Source organism: Grammomys surdaster, unplaced genomic scaffold (genome assembly GCF_004785775.1).
Source record: "Grammomys surdaster isolate TR1022 unplaced genomic scaffold, NIH_TR_1.0 124439, whole genome shotgun sequence".
NCBI lineage: Eukaryota > Metazoa > Chordata > Mammalia > Rodentia > Muridae > Grammomys > Grammomys surdaster.
The window spans coordinates 245,217-266,481 of NW_021619445.1; the positions used below are offsets into that span (position 1 = coordinate 245,217).

Consider the following 21,265-nt stretch of genomic DNA (forward strand, 5'->3'; position numbering starts at 1 on the left):
ATGTAGCCCAGGCTGACCTCAAACTCACTAATATAACCTTGAATTCCTAATTCCCCTGCTTCCACCTCCCAAATGCTAGCACTGCAGGTGTAGATGCTATGCTCAGGTCTTCATCTCTGGCATCTCTAGGCCAAGTCCGAACGCAGTCCTGATCCTCTAGGATTGAGCCAATCAGCCCCTCCTTCAGGAAGGGTTATATTTACCATCGGGGCAGGGAAGTCATCTCTAATTGTGGTTTGCCATTGCTGTCTTAGTTGCTGTCTTAGGGTTTGTTTGTTTTTCCTGTTGCTATGACAATATACTCTGACAAGAGCAATTTAGAGAGTTTCTATTCTGCTCAGAGCTCAAGGGTCCAGTCCACCATGACAGAGGAGTCAAGGCAGCAGACAGTTGAAGCAGCCAGTCAAAATCCATCCACAATCAGGAAGCTGAGGATGATGAACACACGCTGCTGCCCGGCTCCCTGTCTCTGCTTATGCAGTCCGGGGAGCCAGCCAGGGAATGGTGCCGCCCATATTGGGCAGGTCTTCCTTTCTTGATTAACAAAAGCCAAGATGACCCCAAACACACACAGACAGACATGTCCAGAGGTCTGTCTCCCAGGTGGCTCTAGACTCTGTCCATTGACAATTTACACTAACCACCCTGATCGTCACCCTAGTCACAGTCCCTTAATGACAGGCACTGACTCCTCCTACATAATGTAACTGACCGCCATTGCGGTCAGATGTGTTTCACATTAGCTAGTGGCCAGTGATCCTGGGAGGGGTGTCAGGGGTGAATTTAGACGTGGCAATGGGACCTTTGACCCCAGTTTTCTGTCCCTGCAGTAGCCCCTGGGTCACTCCACCCCCAAGCACCAGCTCCCAGCTTCCTTCTGCTTGTGGAAGAGCATGCTTCTTACCAAGTCCTGTGGCCAAACTTGGATGAGAAGGGACAGATGTGGGAGACACAGGGCATCTGGAAAGCCAGAGAGCTGCAGAGCCCAGTCTGCCCCACTCAATAATCCAGATTAGTCTAGGCCTCTGGGGCGCCCCCTGCTGTTGATACATAAAACTGCACCATTCTTTCTGCTAGTCCCTGGGTCAAAGACTCAGGGCTGAGCTCAGACAGCAGGGGGAGAAGAGCAGACCCCACTCTGTGTGTGTGTGTGCGTGTGTGTGTGTGTGTGTAAGGCCTTGGCTATGCTAGACAAGCTCTTTATCCATGAGTTATGTCCTCAATCTTTTTCTTCTTGTTTCTTATTTTAAGACCGGTTTTTACTAAGCTGCCTGGATCAGGTTTGAATTTTCAATCCTCCCACCTCAGTCTCCCAAAAAGCCAGGATGACAGGCCTATATCACCAGGGCAGAAATGTTTGTACCACTCAAGGAAGGGACCACAGGCCTGTCTCTCCTCAGTGTATCCATTCATTCATTCATCCCCACTTGAACATCCCTTTCTCCTCACATTTTACTAGATACTAGGACACAGATGTGACCTTGCCCTCGCTGGACTTCTAAACAGACTGGAAACCGATCAGTGAGCCAGGATGCGCCCTGAATTTCAAACAGTAAGCACTCATCTGACTGATGTTTCTGTGAGCCATCCCTCTTTCCCTCTAGGATCTGAACCAACCCGCCAGAAAAGGCCGTCAACAGCGGGGGAGGGGGAGGGGAAGGGGAAATTAAAGTCTAAAGGAAAAGCATTTTTAAAGCACCTACTATGTTCCAAGAATCTTACACTGCTCTTTCTACATTCCCAGGGTTGAGTGTGCATGCTCTCTTCACAGGCAAGCAAAGTGTGACTAGCCCAAAGTCACACGCACCCTGAGTGGAGCAGCTGAGGGTCAAACAACTGGATCTGGCCGAAAAGTCACGTGGAAGGACTGAATAGATTTGATAGTGAGTTTTCCGACAGCCTGGGGAGAGAGGGAAATTAGATACTTCATGAGACATGAGGGGAGGGGTGGCATTTCTTAGAAGGAAAGCAAAGCCCTGACCATCACTGAATGACTTTGTCTTTTCTCTGGTGAGATTTGATGAAGAGTTCAGAGAGGACCTTAGAAGATGGAAAATCCTTTAGCTTGTCTATAAAGAGGTTGCTGGGTAAAGGCCCACACCCCCCGCTTAAGGGCTATCCTTAGGATCTTCTTCCCCTGTGACTGAGCCTGTGGTGCCCATAATCCATCTGCCTGCCTGTCTTTACCAGCGCCCCACCCACAGCTCCACATTTCTTCTGCTTCCCCACTCTCCCAGGACTCAGATGCCAGGGTCTGAGCTAAGTGGTGAAACCCAAGTGCCTTTAGGAAGTGTGCTCTTCGTCAGGAGCCTGCGCACAGACCCCTGTGGCCAGGGCTGACTTCCTCCCACAGGGTCTGGGCGGGGCAGGCAGGAAGGGGCCATGACTGGTTCTCTTGGCTACCCACCAGAGCAGCAGCTGAGCTAGCAAGACAAGCAGCTGGGCCACCTTCCCCCGGGGCTTCAGAATGGATGTGTGTCATGCAGGTAAGCAATAGGTCCCAGCCATGGGCCTCAGCCCTTTCCTCCTGAAGGCCAGGAAATAAAACATCAAACTCTGTGTGCAGAGGTAGGAACTGGGCTGGACTCCAGGTCTCAGGGTTCTACAGGGATCTGAGTGGTCGCTGACCTCCTGGGTTCTGCACTAGCTGTGAGGGGGATGGTGACAAACGAGATAAAAGATAAGACAGGAGATCAAGGACTAGGGAAGAGGAAATCAAGAGGCCAACAGAGCTAAGCAGAGAGAGAGTTCTGGAAGTTCTAAGGAAGAGTCTTCAGGTAGAGGGAAGGTTCTCTTCAGGGGCCCTGAGATGACTGGAAAGAATGACTCCTGATGAAGGTAGACACTGTTGGTGGTGACACCTGCTGGACCGTGTGAGGGCCCTACAGAGCCTTTTTAGCTCCTGGAGTCTGGTGACCTTTGATGGAGGCTGGGGACATTGCCTGAATGAGTAACATGTTCAGTGAGCCCCTGGCGCAGTAGGCCTCGTTCGCTCTGTAGCCAGGGTGGTGGGTCTGAGGGACAGAGAAAAAGGAGGCTGTACAGTTGGGACATGAGGGACAGGCTGGTTTGGTTCTCAAGGAGCATAGAGCAGGGCTGTAGGAGGAGCCGTGTCCCTGTACCTAAGCCTCAGAGAGTTTTCTTGGAGTTCTAGGCTCTGAGGGACAGCAGCTGCTAGCTGTCCGGATCCCCAGGTCTATGTGACTGGTCCAGAGTGACACCTTTCCACAAATGAAACCTAACACTGAACAGCCAGGCCCCCCCACTGGTGCTGGGCCCCACCCACTGGTGCTGGGTATTCTCCAGATGCTATGCCTTGTTCCAAATCCCAGGAACATAGAAATCCATAGGGTTCTTTATCTCTTTCTTTCTTTCTCTTTCTCTCTCTCTCTCTCTCCTCCTCCTCCTCCTCATCTTCCTCTTCTTCCTCTTCCTCCTCCTCTTCCTCCTCCTCCTCTTTCTTCTTCTTCTTCTTCTTCTTCTTCTTCTTCTTCTTCTTCTTCCTCCTCCTCTTCCTCCTCCTCCTCTTTTAGATTTTTGGAGACAAGTTTTCTCCATGTAGCCAAGGCTGTCCTGGAAATAGCTCTGTAGACATGGCTGGCCTCCAACTCACAGAGACCTGCCTGCCTCTGCCTCCCTGACACTGGGATTAAAGGCATGTGCCACCACACCTGCCTCCCTAGACTCTTTCAAGAGCCATTCATTTATGGACGGGACACAGGAGGCTGTGAGGGGACATGATATAAGAGGAGGCTGTGGCTCCAGCCACCAAAGATCTCCTTAATATAACCTCTCCCTTGTCTCTCTGGGGCTTTATGGGGGAGGAGCAAGGGGGGTGAGTTAAGTTCCACAAAGTCCCAAGGACTAGGCTTAGGCTCAGGGCCAACAAGAAGGTGAAGAGAGACCAGGCAAAGGCTCACCATACTGCTTCACCTTTCTGTTTGTTCATTTATTCATTCATTTTACAAATGGCCCCGTGGCGTGCTTCAAAATGACTAAAGGGGAGCTGGCTGATATTCCAGGTACTGAGTGGAGGGCAGAGGACTCTGATTCTCCCCCAGCCACACCCACAAATGAGGAGAATGAGAACAGGGGCCGGGGACTTCCTGGGGGAGGCATCTGGGAAGGGAGAGATCTTTCTGTTACCCAGGTCTCACAGAAGCCCATGATGGCCGGGGATCCCCTCAGATTCATTGTTTGTGAACGGCTAGTTCTTTGTCCTCCTGGCCTGCCTCTAGGAATGTGGGGATCTGCCCTGCAGGTGCCAGGGCTGGGTGTCCTCTGCAGCAGGCAGGGGTTCCCTTGTGATGTTTATGGATAGGGATGGTGGCAAAAGCTCTCCCAAGCTGCCTCTGGCTCCTGCCATGGACCTGTATTATAGGGCAGCAGGCTAAGGCCCTTCCCCAGGGCCTGCAGCAAGGTGAGCCCTGAGCACAAGAAAGCCCTGCCTGATGTATGCCAGTGGTGAAGGGCAGGCAGGCTAAAACTAGAGACCGCTGGCAGGGAGATGAAGTTCCCTCCCCTTCTACCTAATGCCCCCCAGGAGCCCCCTCCCTGTGTGCCCAGTGGTACCTCCTTCACCAGTAATGGGGAAGTGGAGCCAGCTGGCCTGAAAGCCAAGCTGCAGGCACTAAAAATAAGATGGGAAAGAGGAAGGGCAAGGGGGAAGTGGTAAGGACCTGACGTGGCGGCTGCCGGGCAGTGGGCACTGGGCGCTCATTGGCCTGAGGCTGGAGCACAGAAGGCAGAGCAGGCTGGGGTGAAGGTGACCGCTTTTCACATCTTTGTGGTTGGCACAGAGTCAGAACACCTAGGCTTGTGGGTTTCACGAGGCTCCAGGGGGGTTGTAGGCTCCAGTCCCAGGTGGGTAGAGCATGGACCCCTGCTCCACCACCACCCATCTATGGTGGCTGAGAGAGGTCATTTAACCTCTCTGAACTCCCAAGAGTATCACATATAGCAGGGAGTTAAAAATCCCCTCTTCAGAGCATGAGGGATTGAGAGACAGGAGGAAGAGTACACACAGTGGGTCCTCAGTTGAGGAGGAGGCAGTGGGAGCACTCAGGGCCAGCACACAAAGGGAGGCAGAGTGGCTTTGGGTAGCCCAGCTTCCACCTTGAACTCAGATATCAGTGAGGGGCGTGGACACGATTGACATGATCTGGTGATGGCGGTACCCAGAGGCTAGAGGGTGGTGCTGTCAAGGCGCCTGAGGTTGAGGTGCATTTCTAAGGCTCAGGAAGAGGCTAGGTAGAGGGGAAATCTCAGAGTTGCTTGAGGTCCAGGTGTAGCTTGGTAGTCAGCCAGTCTAGTTTTCATGAGAGATGCTGTCAGTGATGTGTATGCCTTTAGTTCCAGCACTCAACAGGCAGAAGCAGTTTGAGGCCACCCTGGTCCACAGAGTGAGTTCCAGGACAGCCAAGGATACACAGAGTAACCTTGTCTCAAAAAGAAAGGAAAGAGAGAAAGAGAAAGAAAGGAAGGAAGGAAGGAAGAAAGAAACAAACAAACAAACAAAGAACAAAGGAACAAAGAAATAAAGAAACAAAGAAACAAAGAGAGAAAAGAAAACTCAACAAAACAAACAAAACAACAAACAGAAAATAGAAAGTGAAGACACTTGGCATCAGCCTCTGGCCTCTACAGGGGCGAACACACATGCTCATCCACTCTCCTAAAGCAGACACACACACACACATGCATACACACATGTATTCATGCACATATGTACATACACATGCATGCATGCATGCATGCTCACACACACTCACACCTGGCTCGCCTGGGCAAAGCCTTGTGTCAGTAACCATACTGAAATCCCATACTGTTCCTTCCTAGCTGTGTGACCCGGGATATGCCACCTCACCTTCCTGAGTCCCCGAGGCTTAAACTGAGAACCACCCCTGTAAAGAACCATGAAGACTAAATGTCTGGGGTTCCTTGGGTGTCCAAGAGCTTGGACTTTAATGGAACCTGCATCAGACTCCTTTCTGCCCACCTTGGAACATGATCTCTACCCCTATAGGGAAAGAAAGTTCCACTGAGGCAGCAGGCCTGCAGTCCTGCTTAAGGAGTGCAGTCCAGCTGCATGTGCAATGGAAAGGGGCACTTCGTGTCCTGGAGGGACCATCCAAGCAGGGGACCTTCTCCTCAGCATCCACATAAAGCTGTTCCATTCTCTAGCAGGCCTTGATGGTGACAAAGGGTGGGGACATTCAGGTCCCACTGCACACAGCCTTTGCTAAGAAGGGGTTCCTGGCTTCACATGGTCCCATGGCATTTGAAAGCCCTTGCGAAGAGGAGCGGTGTCTCTCTGAACCTGTGTGGACTCCAGCCAACATGAATAGCTGGGCCAGGATGGGGCTCAGTGATCGGGAATCTGTCAGGCCTGTTTCAAAGCCTTTGGTTCTATCCTTAGCAACATGAAAATAAAAATAAAGAACTGGCTGGCCTTTGTTAGAGCAAAGGTTCCAGACCAAAGCAAACTGTGGCCCAATGCCAGCATCTCCACCCAGCTGGTTAGACATTATGGGTGGTAGTCAGGGGACCCAGGAAGGAGTCCAGCTTCTTGTCATGCCATATGGCTACATCCTTTGCTGTGCCAGGGCCAAGGTGGCCCTGTAGGAGGCTGGTGAGTCAGCTGAGCTGGTCATTAGTCAGGTTGTGCCTTCACACCCCTCCTGAGTGCCTGCCTGTTGGTGACCCGTGCAAATCTCTGCTCACCATCTTCTATAAAACCACCCAGGTCTCCCAACCTGTGTCCCCTAATCTCTCCACTACCCTTTCACTTGGCCTTGGTCTCGCTAGTCACTGCTAGTAGGAACTCAAGGACACCCTCTCTTCCTGAACCACAGGAAGTGGTGAATCAGGTGCCCTGACCAAGGTCTCCACCATGGTCTTTGTGGGACAGCTTGGAGATCCTTAGCTGTCCACACTGTTGGATATAGTTTGCTTATGATTGTTTGGTTTCTAGTTGTTGTTGATGAGACCGAATCTCACCCTATAGCCTAGGCTGGTGTTGGATTTGTAATCCTCCTGCCTCAACCTCCCAAATGTTAGGATTACAAATATGGCAAGCTGCTGTGCCTGGCTCTGTGGAGGACCTGACTGGAGTGTTGTAGGTGGGATGAATGTGCAATGTCCGGGTGTGGCTCCAGCATTGTGGGCCTCACTTTGTTTTGGGGGATGATGAGATGGCACGGGATTGGAAGCCAGTCTGATCCAGGGCCCCAGTTTATTTCTATTCTCTGAGTTACAGTGTCTTAGAGTATGGACTGATGGTGTGCCAACCCTTTCCCTCCACCCCTCCAAATTCTGTTTCTCCTTCTTTGTTCTGCAACTTTGACATTCAGTAAGTTTAGTGTTCTCATCTACATTGGTGGTTTGTAGATTTTTGAATGTGATTATAGGCACTTAAGTTACCAATGCATAGAGCTTGTTTGGTGAATCCTCATCCTCATTACGTTTTCTGGATAAATGGACCCAGATGCGATATGAAACATTCCTTATTCCTTTGGCCCAGACAGCTTTATTGAGCCTGATATCGATGCACATATCTGGACTCCCTATCTCCCTCATGGCAAATTTCCAGATTCCTTCGAGTGTCCAAGAGGCCCGTTTCTTGAAGCCCACTCCATGGAAGCATTTGTGAATGTTGATGGTGTATTCTCAGGTCACCACCTCGCTGATGGCAGTGTGGCCCTTCTTCTTCTTGCCATCCTTCTCTATGGGTGTCATTCTGCCAGGCCCAAGTTGGAAAGGCTCTGTTTTCCTGTCTTACCAAGTCAGGATCATCCTAGTAAAGCCCATTTACCAGCTTCCTTTGCAGCTAGGTTTGGCCAGCTTCCCTTGCAGCTAGGTATGGCTAGCTTCCCTTGCAGCTAGGTTTGGCCAGGTGACCCCCATAATGGCCACAGAAAATCTCTCACCAGGGACTAAAAAGAATGATGATGAAGAAGTAGCATTACTCTGGAGAGGGATGTCCAAGAATGCCTCCCAGTGATGGTGGCATCCAGTCAGGCTCCAGTAGCCAGTGTCACTGGCATAATGGGTCTCGCTTTGTTTCAGGGGTCTCCCCAGGAGGAGCCCTGGGATGCTTAACTAAGCAAGCCTCCTCTCTCTCCAGATCCAGCTGAGCTCAGCAGTGGAGAGGCCAAGGAGCTACAGCAGATCAAATGGCACAGGAAGCAGCTACTGGAGGACATCCAGGTGTGTGCACATATATGCTCACACTCATAGACCCATAGACACTCGCACTCAACAGACTCATACCTGACCTTGTTCAGATCCGCACATGCTCACACATGCTCACACTGAGATCTACACACACTCATACTAATGACTAAACTTCACATGCCCACAAGTCAGCTCTCAACACTATCTATCTCCCACTCTCCTGACCAAATGTTCAGAAAGCAAGTTAGACTTTTGTCTTCTCCTCCCTGAAGCCCCAGGTATCAGCCCCCTCCCATCCTGAGTCCTAAATTCCTGGCTCCTCTCAGCTCAATCCAAGGTCCCAGAGCCCCAGCCTTAATCCCACCTCAAAAATAGAAAGTGGGCTGAACCTGCCAGGGACTACCCACACCAGCTCAGAGGCTAGGCCCAGAGCAGACCAGGTGCAAGCTCGCCCCTCCTGTGCCCTTTGGACAAGGTCACACCCAACCTTTGGACAAGGTCACATCCACCCTGGGCTCAGCTCTGGGGAGCTCACTGGTTTCTCAGATGATCACTCCCGTGGTTATCAGTTACCTCCAGAGACAGGGGTCTGCTCCTCAATCTGGCCTTGCTCAGTTCAGCCTCTGGGCCTCTGCATACTTTCTTACCTCCACTTGGGGTTCCTCTCAGCTCTCCTCACATTCCTACACCTTCCTGATCAAAGTTCTACCTCCTCCTCCAGGCTGCCTGCCACCTACACACACATGCACACTTGATTCCACACGAAAGCACCCACTCGGCTAGCACACACATGTGTCAGGCTCCTTCTCGGCCATTCCTGTGGTGGTCACTTTCTGCTGAGTTCTGCCTTTTGCCCCTTAGCCCCTCGCCATGCACCTGTGGCCCCAACATCCCCAAACTCTATCTCCATGAAAACAGAATCTGGGCCTTGTCCACCTCTGGCCCCGTAGCTATAGCATATAGGTACTCAGTTAATAGTAGTGAGGGTATCCCCATTATGCCTGTGAGTGGAAGCTAAGCCAAGATCTGTCAGCCCTCAGAGCAAGGGGTCTCATGCCAGTTCTGATGCCTAGGAACAACCCAGGAGTACCACATCTCAGTACCCCTCATCTTGTGGGGAGACGGTGCTTGCCTCTTGGGCTATTTGTCCTGTTCACCTACTAACTGCAGGGTAGAACCAGGACAGCTACTTTTCGAGTGGTCCAGAAAATGTGGTTGGTGGGCAAGCTAGGGAAGGGACCTCCCCTGTACTGGGCACGCCCTGGAAACAGGCTGAGGCATGCTGGGATGGAATCGAGAGCAGCACAAGCTGAGAATCTGCCCTGCAGACATGGGAATGCCATGGCTGTTTCCTGTTCCCTCTGTTCCAATGAAGTGCACAGCTCCTGAGAGGCCTGTGCTGTCCCGGCCCTGGGGTACCAGTAGCACTGGACATATGGCAGGCGCTTACTGACAAGTGACAGAGAAGATGTGGTGCTGGACAAGAGATGGGATCCATGCCCTAGGTGGCCATGGAGAGCCACAGAGGAATTCTGAACAGGGAAGGGCAATACCATGCTTCTGTGGGGAGTTGTCAGCCAGGTGGAGTGAGGGTTTATTTGGTGAGAACAGTGGGCAGGAGACTTCCCGGCCACACGGGGACAGCGAGGGAGCCGAAAATAGGGTCAGGTGTGTACACAGGGACTCCCACCCCTGAAACGAGGGCTGGTGCAGGCGCAAGAGCACACAGAGGTACTGAGCTCCTGCTTTGAAGATAAAAAGGGCACAGGAAAGGGGTGGGGCTGAGAAGGTTGAGGGAAGAGCCTGAACCACAAGCAGAGCGGGACTTCCAGCCTGACCCTTGTATGTGTGTCCACAGAAACTGAAGGATGAAATTGCAGATGTGTTTGCCCAAATTGACTGCTTTGAGAGCACGGAGGAGAGGTGAGGGGCCTGGCCCAGGGGAAGACGATTCCCGGGCACATTTCCGTGTGCCATGGAGGGCGATAGCACCCAAGGAGATGGCCACAACCCCATACACACTGTCTGGACCACTCCCCATTGATTCTCAAACAAGCTCCACACTCTCATCTCTCCACCCCACCTCCCCACAGTACTGCCTGAACATTACTGGTCAGAGGCAGCTGGAACCGGATGAGCAAATACCCTGACCCTGACCCTGGATAAGGGTAAGGGAGCTCTGGTATCTAGGAACCAGAAGTCTGGCCTGGAGTAGGCTCTGCTGGCCCAACTCAGTCCTCACACAAGAAGGTCCTGCTGCCTCTTTGCCCTAGGGTTGGGCCTTCTTTCTGGGCCTCAGTTTCCCCATTTGTATAAGGAGAAGGTTTGGTTCCCATATACTCTCCTAGACCCCCAACCTCTTGACATTGTAAAACCACAAGTGACACTTCTGCTACAAATTGAAAAAAAAAATCTTTTAACGTTTCCAAGTAAGTTATGTATTGGTTGGCATTCATAGCTCTCCTGGGCCAGACGCAGCCACTTGTAGCCAGCAGGCTGGACATGCCCGCTAGGACTCTCGGGCACTGAACTATTGAACTACACATGGTTTGCTGAGAGCCCGTCCAGCCTCTGAAACCCCTGCTTCACAAGCAACTCAGACACATGCACACTCATGTGCACACATGAACACACACACACACATACACACATGCCCTGCATGAGGGCAACAGGGAGTTCTTGCAGAGAAGGAAACTGAGACCTGGGGGAGGGAGGAGAAATGAAAGGACTCATTCTTGTAGCTTGGCCCAAGAGCATATACAGCAAGACTCACGTTCAGGAGCAGCCTCTGGGACCCATGTCCTCACTGGCTCCATCATGCCCCTGTCTCCTCCTCAGTGAGCTCTGCTGAGCTCCCGAGAGGCCCAGAGTTCAGTGCTCAGCTTACAGCTTACCCTGCCCCTTAACACCCTCCCAGGTGGTTCTTGCTCTCCCAGGTGGTCCAGACACAGGGGCTGGGGCTACACATGGAGTTCCAAGGGCATGCTGGCTCTCCTGAGGAAGCCCTCCTTGGGGCTTTTGGGGGACGGTGGCATCCAGAGCCACCATGCTGATATGCCTCTGTCCACAGCCGGATGGCACAGAAGGAGAAGGAGATGTGCATCGGGAAAAAGAAATTCAACATGGACCCTGCTAAGGTACACATGGGGGGGAGGCCATGGATCCCACCCAAGTAGGCTTCCGGGTGACCATAGGAGGACATGGACTCACCAAGGTGCACAGATGAGCTGAAAGAGGAAGCTGCCTTCTGGGCACCTTTGCAACTGACCCCAGAAACCACCCAACAGAGAGAGCTGAGAGCCCTCAGGGACAAGCCTTTGGTCCCTAGCTAGGGCTGGCCTCTGTTCATTCCACAACACTGCAGCCCAAAGACAGGAAGGCTGTGAAGTCCCCTGGACCAATGCCCTCGCTTCCCTGGCCCCATGCCCTACTCTGGAATGGGCTTATGGCAGTGAGGCCCTTAGACCTTGAACTAACTCTCTCTCTCCCTAGCACACCTTCCAAGCCCAGGCTGCAAAAACTCATTCTCAATCTCTGTTGCCCATGGCTTCAGCGCCAGCCAGCAGCCCTTCCTTCTGCCAGGTGGCCATGGGTTCCCTCTCCACCAGGGACAGCCACAGGAGGAAGCCACAAACCATACTAGGGCAAGAGTCCAGGCAACCTCAGGGAATGCTCTGGCTGAGACGGCCTTGCCTGGGCGTCCACCTTGCACAGGCCCAGGCCCTGGATCACTGCTCCACTTACAAACAGGCACACGTGTCTCCGGCTCTGGCCACAGGCTGCCCAGCAAAGCTGGCTGCAAGGTGCCGGGAGGTGGGGCATGCCTTCCCATCCACTTGGGAAGAGCAGGGAAGGTCATTGCCATGGAAGCTGGCTACCTCCCAGGTGGGGGTTGCAGTCACCTCCCCTTTTGGTTCCGCTGGTCTGTGTGACTTTTACACAATGAGCGTAGATTGCTGCTGCAGTGAAATGAAACGATTTGGAATTATAAGAGTGGGGAGCTAACAAAAGGAGAGGCTGACTCACCGAGGCTTAGAACCGCCACTTCCAGCAACCACGGGAGGGTGTAGTCGAAGCGTGCCCGGGCTGGAGAGACCCTGGGGAACCCTGCTTCGCTTAGCTCCCTGAGCACACCTCCAGCGATGGGGGGCTCACCACCTCCCAAAAGTGACTTGAGAACGCCATCCCAGAACAGGCTGTGGGGAGTTCAAACACCAGGTCCCCCTTCTTCTCCCCTCCTCCACTGGGGGCCCATGCTATGGGGGCAGCTCATGAACTCTGTGTCATCTCCAGGGCATCCAGTATCTCATTGAGCACAAGCTGCTGACCTCTGATGTCCAGGACATCGCCCAGTTCCTCTACAAGGGCGACGGTCTCAACAAGACAGCCATTGGCACCTACTTGGGAGAAAAGTAAGAGGATCCCCCAGACAGGGAGCGGGAAGTGAGGGTGTGGGGTGGACACGCCACTCGGGGTGGACAGTGCTTGGAAAGCCATCGTTCTGAGGACTTGAGGTGAGCACTGATTCCCAGGCTCTGGCATATTCATTCATTCATTCATTCATTCATTCATTCAGTTTGTGCCTGCTGTGCTCTGAGCTCTCTTCCAAATGGTGGCCATATAAGACAAGATGGTCAAACTCCTGTCTTCAGGGACAGGTGCTATCTGCATGGGAGAGAGACAGAAATGAGCTCTGTTGGGTACACAGAAGGCAAATAGGAGGGCTCTGAGCTGGGGCTCAGGTTTCTGTTGGCAAGGAAGTGAGGGCCATGCACACAGGAGGATTCCAGGCTGTGAGAACAGTCAACGCCAAGGCCCTCAGCAGGGACAGCTCGACTCAGCAGCAGTGGAAGAGAAAGAAGGATTGAGAGGGAGGAAGGAAGGAAGGGTGTGAGGCAGGGGGATCCGGGGAGGCTCCAGACAGGAGTGTCTGGGACCACCTTCTGGCTGGTAGAGGGATGGGCCACAGTGTAGGAGGCTCAGTGAGTCACCAGCCCTTCTCAAACACTGCTGAGTGAGGCAGCTCACAGGCCCCTGACCTGAGAGGTGGGGAGGGGGAGGAAGTAGAAAGACCAACGCTAATGAGGAAATGGGGGTGGGAATGTGCAGAGACTGGGGTAGGGTCACCAGGCAGGAAGTGACCAAGGAAGAACCTGACTCAGTGGCCCAGAGTTCAATGCCTCTGTGTGTGTGTGTGTGTGTGTGTGTGTGTGTGTCCATACGCATGTGCGTGCATCCATGCACATGTGTCTGCGTGTGTTTAAGAGAGTGAGACAGAGGGAAAGAGAGACAGAGGTGTGTCCCCACTGTATAACTGGGCTGGGAGGATGTCATCTCTCCCTCCCTCTCTAGAAGGCAGACATGGCAAGTTACCAAGTGTGTCCTCTTGTCCCGTCCTTCCCCAGGGACCCCATCAACTTGCAGGTCCTGCAGGCCTTTGTGGATTGCCATGAGTTTGCCAATCTCAACCTCGTTCAGGCCCTCAGGTGAGTGGTGCAGGGGGGGATGTGGTGGGGGTGGGAGTCCAACCCAGGCCTGCATGCAGAGGAGGAACCTTGAGAGGCCCACAGCCCTATAGAGCTGAGGCAGGAGAATCCCAGGCATAGAAGCCTGCAGCTGCCTCTCATTGCTCCCCCACTGCGATATCTGTAGCTGCCCTTCCTCAGACGGTGGCCTCATCTGAGGGTCTAGCACCATGTTCTAGCACTTTCTAGGCTAGCCCGTGTTTACTCTGTTCCTGTGTCCAGATCCGTGTAGAGCACAGTCGCTGTGGCTCATGATGGCCTGATTCTAGCGCTCTTACCTCCACTTGTGTTTTCCCATCTGTGTGCACAGCGTGGTCCCCGCGTGAGCAACACGTGCCCCATGATGTCCTCTCCAGACCCCAGCTTTCCCCCTCATTCCCCGTGTGACCCAGAGCAAGGCACAAAGAAGAGACCTCAAAGCTGGGCACGGTGCTTACACCTGTAATCGTAGCACTTGGAAGCCTGGGGCAGGGACACTGCTGCGAGCTACAGGCCAGCTCGAGCTACATAGTGGGTTCCAGGCTAATGTGGGCCACCCTCTCTTAAAAACAAAGAAACAAAACAAAATGAAACAAAAACCAGAGAAGGAAGCATGGTTCCCTGGGCCTCTATCTCCTCATCTGTAATGTGGAAATCAGGACCAAGTCGGGAGGGCAGGAGGACTAAATGCAGAAGGGTTTGTAACCTGACATGGCTAGTGTCACACGTGTCAACCTGTCTTGGTGAGACTTCATGTCAACTTAGGGAGTCTTAAAGCTGCTGCTGGGAAGGCCTGGAAGTCAGCTCCCAAGAGGGAGATTTGATCTGGGCTTTGAAGGATGAGTAGGGGTTTGCATGGCTAGGAACAAAGAGCCTACTATTATCCAAGCTGTATGGGCTTCCTGGAGGAAGGGCTTAGGAATCACTCATCTGTCTGTCTGTCTGTCTACTATCCATCTACCTATCTATCATCTATCTATCTATCTATCATCTATCAATCTTTTTTCCTTTGTTTCTTTCCTCCTTTCTTGCTTTCTCTCCTTTTGACTTTCTCTCATTCAATAATTTTTTGCTGAGCAGATTTTAAGTGACCTGAGGAGATAAGAGAACTTAGCTTACACTAAGTCACAAGTGTCCAGAACTTAGCGGAAGCTTAGGTCCCAAGGAAAGGGAAGCCCATGGAGTTGAGGCACTGCCAGGGTCCCACAGCCAGAGCCTGCTGCCCCATGCCAGTGTTCTGTAAGACTCCGCATCCTCCAGTGCTCTTGATACTTCGCACCTGAACTCACCTACCCCATGTTTGCCCAGCCCAGTGGTCACCGGTTCCCATTCACCACCTGATGCTACTGAGAGCCGCGCCTGCTTCACTGACCATGGTCCTGTCCCCTAGGCAGTTCCTGTGGAGCTTCAGGCTGCCGGGCGAGGCCCAGAAGATTGACCGCATGATGGAAGCCTTCGCCGCTCGCTACTGCCTTTGTAACCCCGGAGTCTTCCGGTCCACAGGTGACAAACTCTTCATGTCCCCCAAGCCCTTCAGACCTTCAGACCTTTACCAAACCCTCACAGAGCACCAACTCCATGTCTGTCTGGAGCACAGTCCTGGGGAGAGGGAACAAGGAAAGACAGAGCAGCGTTGGGATGTGGAGTTCAGGATGGCTTCTCAGAGGAAGCAAAGTCTGAGTGAGGTTTTGAAGGATGAGTAGGAGTTCTCTAAGAAGTTCTAAGGGGAAGATGCTTTAATGTCTCCACTTAAACAAAGGCTCCAGGGCATGTAACATCTTGGAAAGGGCAGAGCAGGTGATCAACAGGCTCTGTCGCCCACACTTCTGTCTCCAAGGGTAACCAAATATTGAGATAGGGACAGGATGAGGGAGGAGCCACCATACCACAAGCCAAGTTTCAGAGGGGGTCCCTGCGTTCTGGCGCTTTACATGTACAAGGCCTTTGGACCCTCGTGTCAGCATCCTCAAACCCCCATGCCAGTCTCTAAGCACAGCAGCAGATTGTCCCCAGGGAAGCACAGAGTCAGAGTCAGACAGGCAGCAATCTGTCCTATGTCAAACTGAGGACAAAAGTTCCCTGGAGTCTTTGCTGCAGTTGGCCATGACCTGGGAACTGGCATTTGCTTGCCGGCTGGTTTCTACACACTTAAACACCCAGCAAGGGCAGGGAGCACATCAGTCCCAGCAAGGGCAGGGAGCACTGCAGCTCCCAGAAGGCTCAATAAGAACTGGTGGAGGCCAGGGGTGTTGCCATATATTTATAATATCAGCACTAGGGAGGCTGAGGCAGGAGGATCACTGCCAGTTCAAGGGCCAGCCTGGGTTTCATGTAAGACACTGTCTCAATCAGTCCGTCATTCAGGCTACATAGACATGGAAGGGATTTTAATCATCTGTTCAGTTTGTGACCAGGAGTCACTGTGTGACTCAACTTCCTGTGCCTCAGGGTCTGGTCTTTAAGATGGAGGTGCAGCTGTACCTGTCTCCCAGGACAGGCCTTGGGGGTGCAGAGAGCTGAGCAAGGGGTCAAGGGGTTGGGAACTGGCCTCCCTCAGGTTCCAGATCCTCAGGAGACCCAGAACAGCAGGCACACCCCGAAGCCCGCACACAAATCTGTACATTGCAGCAGGCTGCTGGCAGCTTGGGCCAAAAAGGCATCCAGGTTACCAGGCAGCTTAGAACAAGCTACTAACTAACGGGGCGGCTCACAATGAGCTCCAGTTCCCAGGAGGCAGAGAACAGAGTAGGCGGGCCTGGAAGGGCTGCAGCTGAAGGCAAGCAGGATCTGAAAGGGAAGGAGGGCTGGCAGAGCCGCAGGGGGCAGAGCAGCAGCTGAGGTTTGCAAGAGTGGGAAGGGAGGCTGGGCCTTGAACGGCTGCCAAGCTCAGCCAGGGGCGGGCTGGACCTTGCCAGGACTGGGACAGAAGATGGGACAATAACCTGGGCCAGAACTGTGACCAGTGCCAGGTTCCACAGACACCTGCTACGTGCTGTCCTTCTCTGTCATCATGCTCAACACTGGCCTACACAACCCCAACGTGCGGGACAGACCGTCCTTCGAGCGCTTTGTGTCCATGAATCGTGGCATCAACAGTGGCAGTGACCTGCCGGAGGAGCAGCTGCGGGTGAGCTCACCACCCCCTTACCGATCTTCCGGGAGTCCCACCCCTCTGAGATACAGTGGAGGCAGAGGGTGCGGAGGTCCACCAGCCTAGTTATTATTATGACGTGGGCCATCATATGTGGGCATCATCAGCCTGGCCTCATCTCAGCAAGGATGTCTGCAGGTGGACCACGGGAAGTACGTCAGATTTAGATTTGGGGAAACCCTGTCCAGTCATTACTCACACTTGCCCCAAAATGGTACTTTGAGCTTAGTGTGAGGCTCGAAGACACACACAGACTATAGGGATCCATCCTGAGCACCCCAGTAAAAGGGGACAATACCTCCTAAGCTCAGAATGCCAGCTTCTCTGCAACCCACAGGGAGAAAATGCTTGGCTGGGTGCTCAAGGGAGAAAACCAGTCTCCTACAATTCCCTGCTAGTTCTACAGCAAGGCTAGTCCCAAGCCTCTTGTCCCCTGATCCCAACACGGTATCCTTGCCTCCCTGCACCAAAACCTGTTCTTGGCACAGGGGCCCAGGGATAACTCCACGCAGGGATCCACACTGAACCCCCACAGCACATGGGGTCACATCAACCATGACGACCGTGAGAGACTCGCTACAGAGAGACAGCCTGCCGCCATCTTGGGGGGCGGGGGCGGGCAAAGGTGTCACCCCAGAAACCTGGCCAAGCATGCACAAGGCACTGGGCCCAGTCCCTAGCATTGGCTTTATAATCCGGCACCTGGGAGGTAGAGGCAGGAGGATCAGGAATTCAGAAGCATTCTTGGCTACATAGCGAGTTTGAGGCAAGCCTGGGTAAGAGAAGAAGCCATTTCACAGCAAACAAGCAAAAGGAAGCAACAAAATAAAACCAAACCAGCCCTCGGTGCAGGCTGGAACACACAGGCCTTAGAGGCACCATGCTTCGGGGCAGAACCAGCCTTCTCAGGGGATCCTAAATGTGTGGGTTTCCCCTGACTGACCGCTGTTGCCTTCCATCCAGAGAGCCACTAATACATCATCCCCCTCCTCAAGCTCGGACTGTCTTGGAAAAGATAACCGTTCATCTCCGTGTAGCTTCTAGTCTAGCTGAGAGGGTCAGGTACCCTGGTCAGCAGCACATAGCTAGGCAAAGAGCAACAGGAGCCAACAGGAGCCTCAGCCAGATGGCTGTCAGTCTTTGAGCCCACAGCTGGGCTCTGGAGCCCCTCCAGCAGGAGCGAGCAGGGCTTACAGGGAGTGGGTAGTGATTTCGAATCTTCCCCAGGCCTACACTGAGAGCCATCCCAGGCAACCACATGAACCCAGGCTCCTCTCATCTTTTCCTGGGCCTCGTTTTAATTTTTTTTTTTTAAAGCAAGACCCCAGTGCCACACTGTCTTTTTGCAGTGAATTCTCCATGGATCACTGTTTTTCAACTGCCAAAGAAGCCACAAAATGCTTTTAAGTACACCAAGAGTCAGAGGTAAATTTACACAGAGACGTGCCCCAAGAGAAGTCACCCCAAGATCACACAGCCCTCGAGGGTATGCTTGTAGGAAAGACTAGGAGAGGTATATTGTGGATGTAGGGTGCAGGCAGGCCGGGTCAGAATACTGACAAGGTTCTAGGTGCAGAGGCAGGGGATAGACACAGGGGCAGGAGACGAATACCAGCTCCTCCCTGGGCCATCCTTCAGGCCTCCCTGTCAGAGCAGGCAGTGTCCTAAGCATGCTGTCACGGTGTCCTCTCTGTTCTCAGGGTCAAACTTAGGTCACAGGGTGCCACTGGAGTTAGCTGACCTGAGGCTTCATGTTGTGACAGGAGAGTCCCAGCTTAAGGTGTATCTGCCTCCTGCAAAGACCAAACAAAGAACCGAACCAGGGACGTGTGGATAGTGATAGAAACAGAGTTCATTAAAGAAGAAAAATGCATTTCTGAGGAGGGGGTGGGGCAGAGAGTGGGGACAGGACTGAGAGTCAAGAGCTGCAGACCCCCAGTGCTCAGCCTTCCCGGTTCCCCACATAGCAACGTTCTCTCCAGCATTTGGAAATGGAGGTTCGTCTCCTGTGGGTTCTGTCCATTACGTGTGGACATGTGGCCACAGTATACATCTGAAGGTCAGAGGTCAGCATGCAGGAGCTAGCTCTCTCCTTCCAAAGGATCCGACTCAGGTTATCAGGTTTGGCAGCAAGCGCCTTTACCCACTGAGCCATCCTGCCTGTCCATCATATGAAACTCTTGATACCTCTTTCTTCGTGCCTTCCTGTCCTGCCACACTGGCTGGCAGAATCATAACGAGTATCACTAGAAAGATCATGGATGGGGCTGGAGAAATGGCTCAGTGATTAAGAGGATTGACTGCTCTTCCAAAGGACTGGGGTTCAATTCCTAGCACCCACATGACAACTCACGACTGTCTGTAATTCCATTTCCATGGGATCCAATGCCCTCACACAAACACGCATACATAATTGATTAAATTAAAAAAACAAAACAGGGATCCCTTTCCCTCAGATTGTTGGCTTCCGGTGTGGCTAGATCCAGAGGCTTGGTGGTTTGAGGGAGCTGTATGTCACAACAAGGCCACCCCACACCCTGGCGATCCTCTAGACCCTGGCTACTGCAGAGATGCTCAAGTAGGGCCAGGCCGTCAGCTTCTCTTAGAAAACTACTTCTGGAGTTAATTCCTATTGACTGGCCAGGATCATGTGTCTCTGTCTAAACTAGTCATTATAGCACAGAGCATACAGGGCTCTAAACAACCAATTAGAGGTCCCTCCCTGGCACCTGGGGATGGAGTGGGGTACCCAACTCACTGCAAACCTAGACAAAAAAAGAGAGGAGAGGGGATCCTAGGTACAGGGCCGCAAGGTCACTCAGGGCCCTAAAAGTCCTCTATGCAGTGGTTTGTTCCGAGACGCGGGCTTCAAGGTGTTTTCAAAACACAGGAAGCGTGGGCGTGTTGCACTGTTTCTTCAAGGCAGAATGCAAACGTTGCTACTGTGACCGCAGAAACTTTCAGGTACCCTTGTGGGTTTAGCAGGGGCTGAAACCCTGTCTGTCACCCTGCAGCCTTCTTGGGCTCGCTAATACTTGGCTGAGCTGACAGCTCAGCTACTGCTATGGCTTTCCTGTCCCAGACACTCATTCCACTAGCCACTTGGGGATTCCCAAGGTAAAGTCTGCCACCCCCATCCCCATGCAACCCTGCCCTTACTCCAGCCAAAACAAGTCAGTCCCCACTTTCCTCTCACCCCCATACCACAGTGAGGTTGGGGGACACAAAGGCTGGGCTGGAGGACGGTCCAGCCCCGCCTCCACAGATTCAATCACACAACTGGGCGAGCGCAGTGCCCGCTGGAGATCTGAAACACTGCCCTAGGGTAGGAGTCATCTCAGCCCTGGCTCACATACCTCCAGGGTCACTCCTTGCATATTTAAGCAGCTAAGTCATCCATGGAGGACTGAAGTCAGCTCTTACGAGGACCCTCTAAATCCCAGTCCCTACAATGAGAACGCATCCTAGATAGACACTGCGGTCAGCACCCTACACTGGGCACCCCTCCTGCCACTGGGTCTCTGAACCTGAAGCAGTCGATCTCTTCCTCCTCAAGGCCTCCGCTAGCCTCACCTCAGCATGTGTTATCTAGAAGTTTCTACTGTCTACCTAAATAGGAGAGGAACATCTCCCGTGTGTCTGTGTCCTTATGTACAACCCTAAGGCATCCATCCTGCTTACTCTGCCAGAGGACAACACAGGGGAAGGCACACAAGGGTCTGGGTGTGGCCGGTGCAAAGGAGAGTGCCAATCACCTGAGGGGACAGGGACTTGGGGGGAGAGGTCACAAGAATGGCCCAGGAGTAGGTTAACCAGGAGAGGGCTGACTTGCCAAAGGTCACCAAGGCAGGTTGTCTGGCCCCATACTCAGTGGACTGAAGCCATCCTTTTCCTCCTCTGGGCAGAACTTGTTTGACAGCATCAAGAGTGAGCCTTTCTCCATCCCTGAGGATGACGGCGGTGACCTCACCCACACCTTCTTCAACCCTGACCGTGAAGGCTGGCTACTCAAGCTAGGTGAGACCTCTGTGCACATTCTCTGATATGCTCACTTGCACACATGTGGCACACACACGTGCGCGCGCACACACACACACACACTCCTTAGGAGTGGACCTGCACAGTTCTGGGTCTCTTAACCCACAGCCCAGCAGTCTACTTACACTTTCTACCCTTCCTCTCAACCATCCCTCTACTTATCTATCTACCCATCCATCCATGTACACATCCACCCACCCATCTACCCATCTACCCACCTACCCCTCTACCCACTCATCCATCTACCCACCCATCTACTCACCCACCCATCTACCCACCCATCCATGTACTCATCCACCCACCCATCCATGTACACATCCACCCACCCATCTACACATCTACCCACCCACCCATCTACCCACTCATCCATCTACCCACCCATCTACTCACCCACCCA

The 21,265-nt window shown here is 52.9% G+C and overlaps 1 protein-coding gene across 1 annotated transcript in view; it reads left to right on the top strand.

Moving 5' to 3' along the window:
• The first annotated feature begins 2,379 nt into the window (after window positions 1-2,379).
• Cyth4 (cytohesin 4) overlaps window positions 2,380-21,265 on the top strand; it is a 25,240-nt gene continuing 6,354 nt past the window's right edge. Inside the window, exons 1-9 of the mRNA XM_028784570.1 lie at window positions 2,380-2,486; window positions 8,126-8,208; window positions 10,034-10,098; window positions 11,246-11,312; window positions 12,469-12,587; window positions 13,581-13,661; window positions 15,070-15,182; window positions 16,658-16,806; window positions 20,736-20,847. Of these exons, the coding sequence (XP_028640403.1) occupies window positions 2,468-2,486; window positions 8,126-8,208; window positions 10,034-10,098; window positions 11,246-11,312; window positions 12,469-12,587; window positions 13,581-13,661; window positions 15,070-15,182; window positions 16,658-16,806; window positions 20,736-20,847 (808 nt within the window). The 5' untranslated portion in view covers window positions 2,380-2,467. The remainder of the gene's footprint in view (window positions 2,487-8,125; window positions 8,209-10,033; window positions 10,099-11,245; window positions 11,313-12,468; window positions 12,588-13,580; window positions 13,662-15,069; window positions 15,183-16,657; window positions 16,807-20,735; window positions 20,848-21,265) is intronic.